The following is a 16,441-nucleotide window of genomic DNA, read 5'->3' as shown; positions in this document are numbered from 1 at the left end:
CCCCTTTGAATTCTGTTTTTTATCACTTTGCTTTAACATCTAGATTCAGAGTATGCGCAACTGCAGCTGACTGCAGGAGAGCAAGCAGAAGTAACAGCTGCTGGAAGCTGTATTTGTATTTGCAAATGAAGGAATTCAGGAATGGCTGTGTAGCTGAGCACCTATTTACACAGAATACAGTCACAGCATTCACAAAGCACTAATACACAGCACTTGGAGGCAAAAGACACTCATCCTGACCAGGTCCTTTTGTGGGAAACAACTACTGTGTCCTGCAGAGCCAGCTCTCTCCTGAAAGAAGATCAACCGATTATCAGTTTATCTGAATTGCACACTGGGCATTTGTACAGTCACTCTACATCTACAGTAGAACTATAATGCTCCAGAAAATCTAAAGTCAGGTGCAATACCACACATAGCAAAAAATGGCACCCAAGGCATAGTCCACTCCTGAGTTCTCCTCCAGAGCACCAAGTCAAACAGCTTGCTACCAAAAACACATCCTGTCCAGAAGCTGTCCAACAAGCTATTTTTCAAATATGCTCACACTGCCAGAAAAAAAAAAAAAATCTTCAAACATTTGTCCGTCACAAATAGTGTTTCCTAACTAACTAATTACCAGGCAAGGCACATTTCTTGGATCATTTTATGTATCATTTTATTTATGAGCTAAATAGCAGGCCTATTCATATGCTGGCCTTTACCATGAAGCAAGCTTTGTGGAAAAACACAAATCACAGCCTGAACAGGCGACCAGTCCATGAGAAAGAGCAGTTGTCAGCTCGGAAGCACAAGTAAACTGCTTCTAGCTTCATCACGCTGATAGAAGGAACTTGTTTGTGAGAAACTGCCCTATAGCTGTAAGTATCCTTGCTTTCTGTGAGCTACCTTGCTCACCCTGATACATCATGCTTTGCTGTCTCCTGCTGTTGTATACATCTGGCCACATTATCAAGGGAGTTGTGTGGACATCTTGCTGGCTGCCACTGGTATGTGCTGGAGAAAATCTGAGGGAAGACACTCCACTGGCCAGCCTCCCCCAGTAACATCATTACCTCTCTATTCAGTTGATTAGTATTAACTTGCTTCCATGTACTTTCTTTGTTATTGGTAAACCTTATGCAGAAGCACTGATGCTTTTGAATGCAACCTATAAAAAAGGTGAAACAAACAAAAAAAAGTTTTTACTGCAAGAATGTAAATCTGTGGTTTACCAGACAGCATGGCACTTTTGTGCCTGAGGCACAGAACACCTTTCTACACTGTTCAGCTGTTTACATGAACAACTAGCATTAACTATTCGTTGTCCGAACAAAATTTCTTTCACTTCTCTGAACAGATCCTGATTCTTGAACTGAAATGGAAGAGGAGATGAGTCTTGACCTCATTAATAGTTCAGTATATTTCTAGATTACTCTACTTTGGAAGCTAACACCAAGAAAGAAAGAATTTTCCCACTCTATAAACAGTTGCCTCATTTTGACATAATTACATAAAGTATCCAGTCTTCCAGATAGTTCTCCCTCTTCACAATGAATCCAAACTGCAATGAATAAGTAGGCTATATCCAAAATTAATGCTACCAATAGAAGTGTTTTTTCCTTCCAAACTCTCTCAGGTGGGATTTGGGAAAAGCTCATATAGATTTCTTGCTCAGCAGTGAATGGGAAGCTCGCAGAGGTATTAAAAGTACCATATGGGTATATCACGGCCTTGTGCCAGTTTGTTAGTTTCCTGTTGACACTACATATCTCTCCTGGTTTGTTTGCCTTCTCACTTGTTACTTCACTCCTCTTTTCCATGGGACTACCTGGGAGAAGGCTGTAGGGAACAGGACAGATGAGAGCTTTAGGAACAACATCATATCCTGAAGTATCAGTACCTTTTGTTGGTCTGTCTCAGTGTGGAGGGGACATTTGAACAGCTCAAAGGCTGTGCAAAACTATCTGTGAAATCAGTGAATCCCAGCAGAAGGGCCTGCTGCTGAAAAGCAGGCACACGTGGCACACATGGCAGGTGCACTGCTGACCAGAGGCTGTGCACCATGGAGCTGGAGCATCTGTCGCAACAAGAGCATCTGCCCTGTGCCACACTTCCCTGCTCCCAGGTCTTCATGGAGAGAGCAGTCACATCTGCAGTGGGCCACCTGTGATGATTTATGTTTACAAGGAATCCCCAATATTTATAAATACTTGGGATTTTTTTCTAGCTGTGACTGCTAGAGGAACTCAGAATTCATGAATTAGGCAGTTACACTTGTCTGTGTGTGAATTTACTCTGGTAAATAGAAGGTACACAAGGAGACAGTGAAGATGTCTCAGCCCCTTGCATCTTTGACTCCATGACTGTTGGCCTTTCCAGTGGCACCTACTTTGGCAAGGTGGGAGTTGTACTCTTCTCCTGGTAACTAGCAAAAGGACGAAAAAGAATGGTGCGAAGTTGCTCCTGGGGAAGTTCAGGTTGGATATGAGGAAAAGCTTCACTGAAGAGCAGTCAGGCATTGAAGTAGGCTGTCCAGTCATTGCCCTTGGAGGTATTCAAGAAACACAGGGATGTGGTACTAAGGAAGATGATTCAGTGGGCAACATTGTTGGTAGGTGGATGGTTGGAATAGACCATCTAAGGGGTCTTTTTCAGCCTTAATGATTCTATGACTTTCATTTTGAAGTTAAAACACACATGATAACCATCACACAAGTAGACAAAGTGTGTCCTTCTTGAGGATGAATGAAAACTCTGATGAGTCAGACATTACTTCATGAAAAGGAGAGGATTTGTCTGCATATACAGCCAATCTAATAGATAATAGATAACTGATCTGAGAAAGTATGTAAAACATCTGAATGTTAAATTATGATCTAGGGTATTGCTTCATATTTTCAAAGAAAAGCATTAGTAGCTCGTAACCTGTTAAAATAGTGCATAAAGGGACTCCTACTGAGAGGGAGTGAAAAGATATGCCCATTTTCTAAAGCCTTCACACATAACAAACAGAGCCTAAGCCTCCGACAATATGGAAGTTGACGCAAGCTATCTCTAGGAAGAATTAAGTCTGATTATTTTAGGCTCTTCTATTACTCGGAAGATTGGATGATTCTGTTCCTAAAAAATAAACACACTCAGTTCTTCACACATAAAGCATCTGAGAGAAAGAACTATCTCAAGTGAACTAGCTCTCTACATAAAATTTTCATGTGATAAAAAGTGTTGCCAAAGTAAAGTCCTTAAGTGCTGAATTTGTCTGCAATGACTTCATGACTTCAACTACAGAAACACTAACACGGTTAAAATGTTCAACATTACACAGAATCACACAGAATCACAGGGGTTGGAAGGGACCTCCAGGGATCATCGTGTCCAACCCCCCTGCCAAAGCAGGTTCCCTACACCAGGTCGCACAGGTAGGCATCCAGGCAGGTCTTGAACATCTCCAGAGAAGGAGACTCCACCACCTCCCTGGGCAGCCTGTTCCAGTGCTCCATCACCTCACTGTAAAGAAGTTCTTGCGCACATTTGTGCAGAACTTCCTATGCTGCAGTTTCTGGCCGTTTCCCCTTGTCCTGTCTCCACTCACCACTGAAAACAGTCTGGCCTCACCATTCTGCTCCCCACACCTTAGATATTTATAGACCTGGATCAGGTCCCCTCTTGGCCACAAGGGCACACTGCTGGCTCATGGCCAACCTGTCATCCACCAGGACACCCAGGTCCCTTTCCACAGAGCTCCCCTCCAGCACGTCATCCCCCAACCTGTACCGGTGCATGGAATTATTCCTCCCCAGATGCAAGACTCTACACTTGCTTTTGTCAAACCTCATCTGGTTTTATTTTGCCCAGCTCTCCAGCCTGTCCAGGTCTCGCTGAATGGCAACACAGCCTTCAGGCGTGTCAGCCAATCCTCCCAACTTCGTATCATCAGCAAACTTGCTGAGGGTGGCCATTATCCCCTCATCAAGGTCACTGATGAATATGTTGAACAAGACCGGACCCAGCACCGACCCCTGAGGAACACCGCTAGTTACAGGTCTCCAGCCAGACTCTGCACCACCAACAACGACCCTCTGCACTCTGCCAGTCAGCCATTTCTCAACCCACCTCACTGTCCACTCATCTGTCCCACACTTCCTCAGCTTTGTTATAAGGATATCGTGGGGGACAGTATCAAATGCCTTGCTGAAATCAAGGTAGACCACATCCACTGCTCTCCCCCTATCCACCCAGCCAGAGACAGCATCATAGAAGGCTACCAGGTTGGTCAAGCACGACCTCCCCATTGTGAACCCGTGCTGACTACTCCTGATAACCTCCTCTTCTTCCAGTTGTCTGGAGATGACATCCAGTACAAGCTGTTCCATCACCTGCTGGAACAAGCTGTTTCATTACCTGCTGATTTCCTGAGCAGCACTTAAAATTGTTCAGATAAAATACCCAACAGTATAGAACTGCAGCCACACAACAGCCAAACACAGATTCTGACAATTCCCTCAGGTTCACGTTATAGCTGATTTATTATGCAGCAATATACGAGTACTCCTTCATTATTTGAGTAGGTACAGAAAACTCAGACTCTAGTAATCACTATGAGTTCACCTGAAAGGTGGAATCATAGAATCACAAAATCACCAGTGTAGGAAAAGGCCTTTAAGATCATCAGTTCAACTGCCCACCTGTCACCAAAATGTCCCACTAAACCATGTCCCTCAGTACAATATCTAAATGATGCTGTAGAAATAAAAACACCTCCATAATAACAAAGAAATTCTTAGTAGTGACCTTGATACAGTCCCACACCACATCCTCATCTGCAAATTGGAAAGATTGGGATTTGACGATCTTACTATTCAGTGGATAAAGAATTGGTTGGATGGCTGCAGTGAGAGGGCTGTGGTCAGTGGCTCTACAACTAGTTGGAAGCCAGTGACGTATCCCCCAGGGAGCAACACTTGGGGGTCCTGGCAGACAAAAAGCTGGACGTGAGCCAGCAGTGTGTTCTGTGGAAGCAGTGTGCAGTCTGGAAGGCCAACAGTATGGGCTCATCAACAGAGGTGTGGCAGCAGGGAGAGGGAGGAGATTGTCCCTCTCTGCTCTGCTCTTGTGAGGCCTCACCTGGAGTACTGCATCCAGGCCTGGGGCCTCCAGCACAAAGAAGATGCAAAGCTGCTGGAGTAGATCCAGAGGAGAGTCACAAATTGATGAGAGCTGGCGCACCCCTGGCCAGGGTTACCTATTAGGTTAGATATTAGGAGGACATACGTCACTTGAGTAGAGGCCCTGACACAGCTGCCCAGCGAAGCTGCAGTACCCCATCGCTGAAGGCTTTCAAGGCCCCATTGCATGTGGCCCTGGGCAGCCTTAGCTGTGGGAGTGGCAGCCCTGCCCATGGCACAGGGCTGGAACTGGGTGAGCCTCGCGCTGCCTTCCAGCCCAAACCTTTTTGTGACTCTAGACTTGGCCTGATCTGTCCTTGAGGGTTAGCACTTGGACTCCTACTGCAAAAAGCCTGCCAATACAGCTTCTCCAGGCAGACAGAAACTTGGAAATGCGCATTATTTACACAACAGAAGGTAGGCTCCCATTTCCAGGGGAAAGGGAGAATGGCACTGCAGTACTATTACAGAAGTCACAAACGCTACCACAAGTGGCAGTCACTCATCTCTAAAAAGAAATGAAAACAGTACGCGGTGTTCTTTGCAAGTGCCCTCCACAATGATACTATTCTCTGCATAATATAAGCCAATCCAAACTCCTCTAGGCTACACCAAAAAGAACTGTGTTACAAAATATGAGAGTTACGGTGGTGGTTCATTTCATACATATTTCTGAGCTACTTCTACTACGATCTCATTTATTTTTCAAGACGCTGTGAAGCAAATGCTAGCTGAACTTCTGGGACCTGCACCCAAATTTGCCTAATGGCTCCAGATCACCAACCATTATCCAAGGCCTTGTTCCCAGAAAAGATGTTCAGAGATCCAACTACAAAAAGGAAGAGGTTCCTGATAGTTTAATATGGCTGTAATGTTATGCACTAAAAGGTAACGAAGTTACACTGTACTTCAGTACTTCCACACCTGCTGTTTCATTAATATTCTCATACACACCACACAGTATTTACAAGTTTTCAATATAATGTAAGTGAAAACAAAAGCACATAAGACAGTGCTTATATTGTAGATGGCGTAATATGCTTACACTGGAAATTCATACTTTGAGACTTCATTTATGCATCTGACACACACTGTGCAGTGTATCATATTACACTCGTTTTCAGTCGACTCATATTTAACACTGCTTCTAAAACCCCCTTGGTGACATCGCTTCCATTATAGGCTACAACTTAAATATTTATCTTACAATGTGACACAGCTGTTTTAAAAAGAGCTGACACGATCAGCACACCTGCTGATATTTTAAATTTCAAAAATACAGCCATCCAGAGACAAAACCTCAGTTTTTAACTCTCGAAATATTTTGTTCTTGTTTCTTCTCTTCAAGAAATTAGTGAAGTACTTATTTGAAAGCAGCAGTGAGTCGAGACATTTCAAAAATACCACAGTAATATTTTTCATGTAAGTAAAATACGCATTTCAGAGCATGTCTGGTATTTCCATGGGGCTTTACAATCAATAAAAAGTAATTATGGCATAAAAGAAAGCTCACTTTAAAGATAGTGTACACCGAGTTAGTTCTTCCACATGGATTTTGTTATTTGTCCATTAACCTATTGAACAGCTTCTCGGATTTTACGATTGAGATTGCGAGTCTCAAATTATCATTTATTTTTAAAACTTTGGAATAGTAAAACTTTGTACAGCTACAGCACACGCTTAGCTTCCAAAGAAGATAGTTTTGTCACAACATGACACCAGCAGTAGAACGTGGCACTCAGCAGAATTCCCAAATGTGGGGCTTCCACGGGAAAGTAAGAAAATGCTGCCCATTTCTGCGCACTCTGTTGTAAGCAATTTGATTTAAAAGAACTTCTCCTTTCTGAAGTATCTAAAGCTGAAATTCAAGACCAAAATCAACACACCTCTTTAAGAGTTCATGACCTGGTTGTTCTTTTTTTTTGTTGTTGTTGTTTTGTTTTAATTATTATTACTGCATTTACAATCCCTGCAGAAGAGCTTCCTATCTTTTGAATGCACAGACCCACTTAGTAAAGAGTTCTGCAAGCTTAGAGAGTCATACTGGCATGTGCCAACACAAACACAGTTCTGGAACAAAAAATTATGACTCTACACTAAACACTAGGAACTAACTCTTGGATATATACATTGGTCACCTACACTATTTCGTATCACTGCATGTGGAAACAGAAAGACAGAGCTATAGCAGAAATTGCTAAGCCTTTGGGAATATTCAACCATACTTCAAAGGTTATCATCAGCACTAGCTTCCCCTCACAGACAGCAGGAGAATGTTGAGCTAATATGATTCTTCCGTAAAAAGTCCTGACTTACAGGTTCCAGAACAGGAATGAAAACCACTCAGGATTACAATAAGAGGGCAGTCTGAGGACTGCCCCAATGTCTGAGGACACTAAAGCGCATTAAACTAATGAGAACCAACATTAAGAAGGCTCTACTTCATATATGGAAGAAAGAGTAGGAGAATAAAAAGGCAAATAATGCATCAGGTACTTACTTCATCACAAAAACACATTTCCTTGTGTGTAAGCAATTATTTTGCAGTTCTTCATAGCAAACTAGGGGGAGCCTGTGATGGAATTCCCAAGTCCTAAGGATTATAGCCTCGTACAAAACACTTCAATGGGTTTCCTGTTTAGTTTCTACAGATACAAAAACAACATTCAGAGTTCCCTTTCTCAGTCAAATAAATCATCTGGAGAGCAGCAACACTGGCTCCAATACAAAAAAAAAAAATCCAGGCCAGAGTTCATTTGTGCTGTAAACAGCTGCTTAATTACATCATATTTATTAAGAGAGGATGAGAGGATGTCAGGCATAAGTGCATAAGTCACCACATTCCCTTTGTCATTACGCTCCACTTCACTCCAGCAGTATTACTGGCTCAAACAGCTACAGCTAGAAACTATTAAGCATATGTTAGAACTTCAACTTTCTTATAGGGTGCAATCATCTCCTATTCTTGCAGTGCACTGCATGTTGGGTGTTAGTAAAGCAAAAGAAAAAAAATCGTGAAATGGTGAAGATGGATTTGAAAGGGAAGATTCTGCATATTAATGCTTTTTTTCTTCTTAAAACACTCTTAAGGCTGTTTTTAAACTGTACAGTTGTATTCCCCATTACAAATTTATTTATCTAAAATATTTTTTAAAAAGGGAGAGAGGGATGGCCCAGGGATAGGAGGCTATTAAAAGCAATGAAATTCACTCACCTCCTAAGCCTGTTAAAGTGACTAGAAAGCCTATTCACCAACTCAAACTTGCTCCATGCAATTTATGCATAAACAAACTCTCTGAATAGTTTCATCAAATATAGGTACAAATTTGCAATCAGTTCAGCCAGTGGGTATAAATAATCTGGCAACACCCTGCTTCATCACTGGCTTTCAGAAGCAAACTGCAGGATTTATACAACCGCCCCGATTCTTCAAGTGAGAAAGATCCAAATACAAAATAAAACACACAGTTTCAAGTTGGTTCACTAGTTCTGATTTTCACAGACAAAACAACTGATGTTCAAATGAACAAAAATTATAACTAGCCTAAAGTAAAAAAGCGCATGCAAAGTTAATGAAAAGCTCCCTTCAGAGCTAAAAGCGTCAAGACGCCGGGAACTTCACCACATAACCACAAACACTGCCAATTCTGCATCAGGAAAAACAGAAGTAGTCAGTGGCATAATCCTGAATACACCCCTTATGATTATCAACCTGGAAGTTTGACAGCTGACAGCAATCCAGATGCCAGTTAGACTACCATAAGCTTTTAACTCAGCATTCACCATTAAGATAGCAATCTTTCCTGAAACCATTCTCTCTTTACAGAAAAATTATCTTCTAATGATGCAATACTCTATACTTGCTCTTAATCCAAGTGTTCAGCTTTTGAAGTGCTAAAAAAAAAAAAAAAAAAAAAAAAGCCAGTCAAGAGTTATCAATCTCACAAACGAAATAATGTGTTACTTACAACTTTTAAGATCTGACATAACTTAAAGACAGTCTACACTCCAGAAGGAGCTAGGCCTCTGCAAAAAAACTCAATGGATTTGAAAAGGAGTATTTGCAAGTAGCTCTGTAGTTAAAGTATTTCCTTCTATGAAAAGATCAAAAGGAATCATATGCACAGGTTGTGTAGCTGCTTGTGACAGCATTTGTAAAACATACACCTGATGCTTCACAGGGAGTAAATGGAGTTCACAGACCAGAAATACCAGAAAAAAAAAAGTAAAAAGCTCTGTGAGATGCCTGACTAAAAAGCACCATTTCTGAATCCTACTTGCATGCTTCATCCTTCATTCTGCATCTGCTTGCCAGAGACTTCATCTAGAATCAAGGTGCTGAGAAGGAAAATAAATGCTGTAACTGCTGGAAGAATTCACATCTCATTCTTTTAACTATAAACACCGTTAACCAGATCATCTTCTTCCACAATCATATTCATAGTAGCAGCGAAGCAGGCATGTCTTGATTCCCCTTGCATTTAGAAATTTGACTGCAAGATCTTATTGGAGCTAATGTGCAATGAATGATATATGTTGTCCATAAGAGCTCACAAGAGGCTTATGTTTCACCAGAACTATGAAAATATTATAAAAACTATGAATTCCAAATTTACTCTTTGATGCTTTGACATCAAGTGCCATAGGAAGGTTAATGGATGATCCGTCTTCTCCTTTTCTTACAGAATGTTTTTCTGGTCTTGTAAAAAAAACAAGTCCACTACTAAAGCTCATGCTATATTTAACCCACTCCTCCCTACAGCTTCCAGCAAGGTTTGAAGTCCTTTTCATATGCATTTTACACGAAGTTTACAGCAAAGAAAGATGTGAAGATTAATACATATGCATACACACATACACACACACACAAAGCTACGAAGCACAAACACTGAGGCCACAGAGTTATTTCCCTGACCAAGCACAAACACTGATCCTACAACAGAATGCCAAAGCACACACCTAGTAACTACACTCAGCTTCTTCACTTTATCCACATAAGACCAGGAAAGGAGAAAGAATTCCATATTGGAGCTAACCCAAGAAAAAGCAGTTTAAGAAGATCCACTTTGTCTCACAGCTTGTCCCCTTCCACGAACTCCAGAACTCTGTATCCCTACAACAGAGATGCAAACCAGACCACTGGAGCAATCAGAATTAAACCATCATGGAAGCTTTCTTGCAAAAGCAAACAAAATAAATAAAACAGAACCAACAACAAACAAAACAATCCACCACCAACTGTATGGATTACTTCAGTCAAACAGCTCTACAGCAGAGACTGACAGTTACGATGAGACAGAAGTGATGAACTCTTGTAGTATCTCCTGCAAATTCAATTTATCATGGACTAGTACAGTGAGACAGAAAACATCACTGAGAAGTAATGCAAAGATCTGAAAGAGCGTTGCCCCACAACTGCAAACTCATTTTTTCTAAATAGATAAAACCAAGTGTTTGATAAGGAATTTGACTATCTACTCAGAGCTTCAGCACTAAAATTCAGAAAGTGCACTTCGAAAGGATAACAGCAACAAAGAGTAATGAGAAAAAAAGAATTAAAATATTGTCAGAGTTTCTTGCACAGCAGATCTATGATGAAAGAGATGCACCCAGACAGAAGCACCTTGCAAAACTCATGATGAAAACACAGTGAGGGAGGACCTTGGGCTGCAACTGCATGAAGGTACTGACAATGCAGCAGCACTGCAAGGCAAGAGATGCATTAAAGGTGAGGCTTTTTTCCACCCTTTACAAGGTTTTCATCTCAAATAAGTCACTGCACCTCTACCTTACAACCACACTTCAAAGAAACTGCAGCATGAAGAGGATCCTAATCAATTAATAGTACACAGTTGGAAAGTTTAGCCAGCATTGCACAAGGTTTGGTCAAAAAGCTCACGGTTTAAAATGCAGAGAAACAAGTAAGCACAAAAACTTACAGCAAAGTCCACATAAATAAGTATAGAATAGCATGAGCACCTAAAGAACCATAGACCATGACAGCCATAACAGCGAGAAAGAACAAGAACAAGAAGAGAGAATATCCAACAATTTAGATTTCTACTTCCTGTTCCAGGAGTTTGGAAAAGAAGGAATGCAGACTGAAGCTGTCAGTTCTACAAATGGAGGACAGTAACTCGATAAGATTTGGAAGGCAGTAAGATCCAGGAAAAGGTAAAACAAAAACCAAAAAACAAAAGCCCAGATGTTTGGAGATAAACAGAATGAATAGGAATTTAGGGTCAGGCTAAGTAATTAAAGGCAGAAGCAGCAGACAACAAACATGGGAATCCATCACTGAAAGTAGTAGGCTCAGTGCACAGAAAAGGTAAACACGTCAGTTGGAATCAGGTTTGTTTTTTTGTTTGTTTTGCTTTTTGCAGCCTTTAGATTCTACAGGGAAAGAAAAACAGGAAAAAGCCCAAGGCAGAGCTCCTGACAGCCTACAAAGCAAAGGAACCAGGAAATGCACTGAAAGAAAAAAAAAAAAAAAAAAAAAAAAAAAAAAGGCAATTGAGCATGAAATAAGAGCTATGGAGAAGACACTAAAGAAATCTGCCTGGTTCAACAGCCAGTCACAGGTAGATGCAGTAACATCAATGAGATGAGGAGGTGGCAGTCGTGAGAAAGGACTTGGAGATGCAGAACTAGACAAGAAAATGGCTGGCAAAGCCAAAATACAAGTAATCGCCTCTCAGAAACAAGAATGAGGATTAGCAGATGAAGATCAAACAAGCTAGGGATCTGGAGAATAAACTTAAGGAGAAATGAACTTGATAAGGTCATAAGGAATGAGAATAAGGAGTTATGATAAGGAAGACTTTGAAAGCCTAACATGAAGCTGAACAGGGAGAAACAAGATACGAGGCAACATGAAAGAACATCTGATGGATCTCAAGGAAAGCTTTGGAGGAAATAAGGGAGGGGAAGGCATAAAGGCAGGAATAGAGGAAACCAACATCTATTGTTAATGATAAAGGAAGGAGATGACAGATGATAGGCTGTAAAGCAGAGCTGCACTGTTGGTAGAAAGGTTTCTGCAAACAATATGCCAGAGAAAACTGTTGCTGATGAAATATTCAGCAACTAGCCTTTGATTCACATTTCCTGAGGAGATGCAGAATTGCTCTTGGTTAGGGAATTAAATAATCAACCATTCTATACAGCTCAGTTACGTAGACAGGATGCTAAGCTCAATTACTGTGCCACATCTTGCCACACACAAGGAAAGCAAATGAGAGTTTCAGCAGCATATCATCAGCATCATGAGATCTGGCGCGGAAAGGCAAATTTCACAAAAAAAAAAAAAAAAAAAAAAAAAAACACCTCAAAATGAAATGGGTTATTTGAAATCTGAGAACTTAAAACATCCAATCTTCTATTTCTCCCTGCTTTTGGTCTAACAAAAACCACAGACCTGCTTTTTCATTTAAGAAAAGAACATAAACCGAACAAGCAATTCAAATTCATAAGAAACACCTTAAAGGGGGTACGAAAAGCTTACAAGAACGAAATGAGGTTGGAAGGGACTTCCAAACATCACTTCAAAACATCTGCCTCGCTCACAGTGCTCAAAGTCCGTATCAGCCTCGCTTAAGCCACTCCTGGCAGATGTTTATCCAGCACAGTTTTAACAAACCTCAAATCACAGACTCCCTGGCAGCAGCCTGCTGCAGTGGCCTCATGATCTGAACATCTCCTCTAACATTCGTGGAAAACGACATCCTCTGTAACTCCAGACCATTTCCCCACATACCACACAAAGCTCACTGCCTCTCTCTTTGCAGCAAAATTTGCCGTACAGAAAGGATGTTACTTCCTACTGCAACTGGACAGCTCTGCAGCGCTTTGCGTGGGAAGGACAGAATCCTTTAAAAAGGAAAATCCTTTAAAAAAAAAAAAAAAAAGATTAAAAATACGGTAATAAAGAGGAATACTGACTGAACACTGAACGGCTGACTTAAAAAACTCATCCCTGTGATGAGTCATCCGGGACGGCAGAGATGGACTTTCCAACAGAAGCAGCCCGCTGGAAGCTGGATCCAGCCACCGCAACCTGAGAGCCAACATTTACGGGCGGGCACCGTCGCGGCGTTAGTCACGGTCACAACCTCAGGAAGGAGGCCGAGCAAACAGTGTGAAGTTCCGGGGGGAGCAGCGCTACACGAGTGGAGGGACCCGGCGAGGGAAAGTGGCCGGGGGGTGGGGGGACCGAGGACAGCCCCACACACCGGGAAGGGCGGCGGGAGCAGCCGGGCCCGGAGCGGGGCAGGGCCGGGGGCAAGGGCTGAGCCAGGACAGGAGGAGCCCCGGGGGCAAAAGACACAGCGCGGGCGGGGGCTGCGAGGCCGGGGGCGCGGGGGGCCCAGGCGGCGGCGGAGGTGCAGAGCGGGGCGCGGGGCGCTCACCTGCGCGGCGGAGCTGCAGCACCCCATGGCGTCCGTACGTCCCCGCCCCGGCGGTGCCCGCTAGGCGCTGGACATCCACCCGCCGCGACGGCCCGCCCCGGGGCGGTGGTGGCAGCGGCGGCGACGGGCGAGGCGGCGCGGGGCAGTGCCGGGTCCTTTCAAGACAGCTTCGCTCCTTTAACGACTTCGCCGCGGCGCCCCCGCAGCCTCCCCGGCGGCGGCGGCCGCGGTCGAGGGGCGGAGCCTGAAGGCGGGGCGGGGCTTGAGGGCGGGGCGGGCCGCGAGGGCGGGGCCGGGGCACTGCAGCGCCGGGGGTACCTGCGCCACCGGCCGGCACCGCCTCCGCTTCCGCTCCGCCCCGCGCGGGGGGTCGCTTCCGCTGGCGCAATCTCTTTTGCCCGTTCGCCTTGTTGCCTAGGCGACAGCGGGGAGGGAGGCAGGCTTGGCGCGGGGCCAGGCTGCCCTCCCTCTCTGAGTGGCTGCCGAGCGAAGTGGCGGCGCGGGGTGCCCCGCCGGTGGTCTGGGAGCTGCAGATAAGGCTCTCGGAGCGCAGAGGGAGGTCCCTGCGCAGCTCTGCGGTGCTTTTCTGCTCCCCGTTGGGAGGCACTGTGAGAAGCCCGCGGGCCCGTGCCTTGAAATGCCTTGGGTGCGTTTTATCCCGTTCGGCAGCTCTTATTTTAGTCGCAGCTGTGGTCTCATGTGGCCAGGTGAAAGGGTGGCCTGGAGTGATTGCAGATGATGCTCCTGTATCCCTGCAGTAAGGGCGATTGCCATATGTTTCTCGGCTGGCTTGGGCAAGTTTTGCAGCCTTCCCAGAGACAAGCTCCAGGATCGCTATTTTGAGGTGTCTGCCTCCGTGGCTGCAGAAAAAGTGGTTTCATGTTGCTCATCAGCTACATCAAAGTTCAGGCTCCAAGTGTAGGCAGGACCACGTGTGTGAAGCAGTCCCCGGCAACAGATGCCTCAGTGCAGCTGAGATCAGTAATGGCGAGGCTGCATCTTGTAGTCATTAATAGCAGCAAAGGCAACAACTCCGCTCAGAATGGAGGAGAGTTCTCCTTGGAAGCTTGCAGCCCCTTTCTGGGTAAGGTTGTGTGGCCCAGCAGTTTTACTTGAAGGTCAGTGCAATCCCATTGATACAACAGAATACCCACAATTAGAAATAACGCCAGATTGATTTAAGTTTAAAGGAGGGCATGTGACTAGCAAAGGAGGCTAGTTAAGGTTTTCAAATAGAGCTAAAACTGTTGTGTGGGTGAATTATGAATCATGCATCTTTTTTAGCTCTTCTGACTTTAATGGCAAACAATGTTGCCTTCACAAATTTCATAAGTTCTTGCTTGTGGGTTAAAATTTTTTTTTACCACTCATATGCACATTGCCATCGTTTTTCATTGTTCTGCCTGATTCTATCCAAATACTTACATGGTATTTGAAAGTGTGACCTTCAAAGTAGTATTTTGCAGCAGTGCTTACAGGCCTGTCCGACCGCAGCCTGCATGAGGCCCAGCACAGCTCACAATGCAGCTGCCCCCTGCCCCATACCATCATGGTGACATCTCTTCCCTTCTGAATGTCCCACCTTGGCCCCTCAGCAATAACCAAATAGTGGTGCACGATTAACTCTCCTCTTTGTCTTGTCAAGCCAGCAAGAGTTTGCAAGATATATTTGTTTAACCAGATCCTTGTGACCAAAACTCTTCTCCTCAGCTTTATCTTGTTTTGCAGGGATCCCCCCTTTCCCCCCGTCCTTCTTTATGCTTCCAAAGTTTCAGCTTATTTTGCAAGGAAATTTTATCCTTTCCTTTTTCATCTCAAGACTTTTATAAGACTTCTCTTAACAGAGAGAAATGCCCGTCACTTCACAGTCACGCCTTATTCGTGTCGTTGCTTTTTGGTAGCATGCACAGTTGAGAACAATTGTCAAGGATAAAGTACAGGAAAAGTAAAATTTCAACAAAAATCTCTACTTGAACACCTTTAGAGCTCACTGAGAACTTCATCCACTGCCACTGAACTAGCCTGATGCATTAGTTTCACAAAAACAAGGTCACATATTGCACTAGTTTTATGTTTTTGTTACTCACGTTAGTGTATGTTTTAATTAAAAAAAAATTGAAATTGAAATAAGTGTTGTTACTTTATATACATTAACTATGTTTTACATTTAACGAGGGCTGCTGCAAAATCAGTGCCTCCTATTTTATGACACGACATCAGACTTAGATGCTGGTGTTGCGGCAATAAAGACTGAACCTTCCCTTTAACATCGCATTCCATTTTGTTGCCGTGTGACAGATGGCAGAGAGGGCCAGTCTGACAGAACAGCATCTGACATTGGAATGTATTAAGCAAAGGTGTGTCGCTGAACTCCCCCCATGTGGAAAAAATTGTACCCACTGACATTCATCAACTCTTGGTTTATGGAGATCAAACAGCAGATGTGAGCACGAGGTGGTGGGTGCACTTCAGCAGTGGCAATAGTGACAGTGGTGTGACTGCTGTTGTGGATGTTTACAAGCACGACATCCAGGCCTTTGTTCATTGCTGGCAAAAATGCATGGCTAATGGTGGTGATTGTGTGAAAAAACAGTGTTTTGTAGTTGAGAATTTATTCAATCAAACAGTGCTACTGTACTCTTCGTTATAATTTCTGTAGAAATAAATAGGAGTCATAACTTTCAGAGTAACCTACATATATGTGGCCCGAGACCATTCTCTTCACTCAGTGTAGCCCATGCAAGCCAAAAGCATTAATGCTTTAGGAGGCATGTTTCCTTGATGATCAATGCAGGAATAGGCAATAAGAAACTTCCAGTCAATGACTGCACGACTTTGAACACATTAGTCACTTTTGCTGTTTGTATAATTGACCTTTGGCCTAGC

General features: G+C 43.5%; 1 protein-coding gene across 1 annotated transcript in view; it reads right to left on the bottom strand.

The window, feature by feature from the left end:
* Nucleotides 1–15,098, bottom strand: part of SLC44A1 (solute carrier family 44 member 1) — a gene marked incomplete at both ends in the record, with an annotated part of 60,879 nt that extends 45,781 nt beyond the window's left edge. Inside the window, 2 exons of the mRNA XM_079548240.1 lie at nucleotides 13,379–14,415; nucleotides 15,076–15,098. Of these exons, the coding sequence (XP_079404366.1) occupies nucleotides 13,379–14,415; nucleotides 15,076–15,098 (1,060 nt within the window). The remainder of the gene's footprint in view (nucleotides 1–13,378; nucleotides 14,416–15,075) is intronic.
* Nucleotides 15,099–16,441: the final 1,343 nt, after the last annotated feature.

Source organism: Tetrao urogallus (genome assembly GCF_951394365.1).
Source record: "Tetrao urogallus genome assembly, chromosome: Z".
Taxonomy (NCBI): domain Eukaryota; kingdom Metazoa; phylum Chordata; class Aves; order Galliformes; family Phasianidae; genus Tetrao; species Tetrao urogallus.
This window is presented reverse-complemented; position numbering and strand designations above follow the sequence as displayed.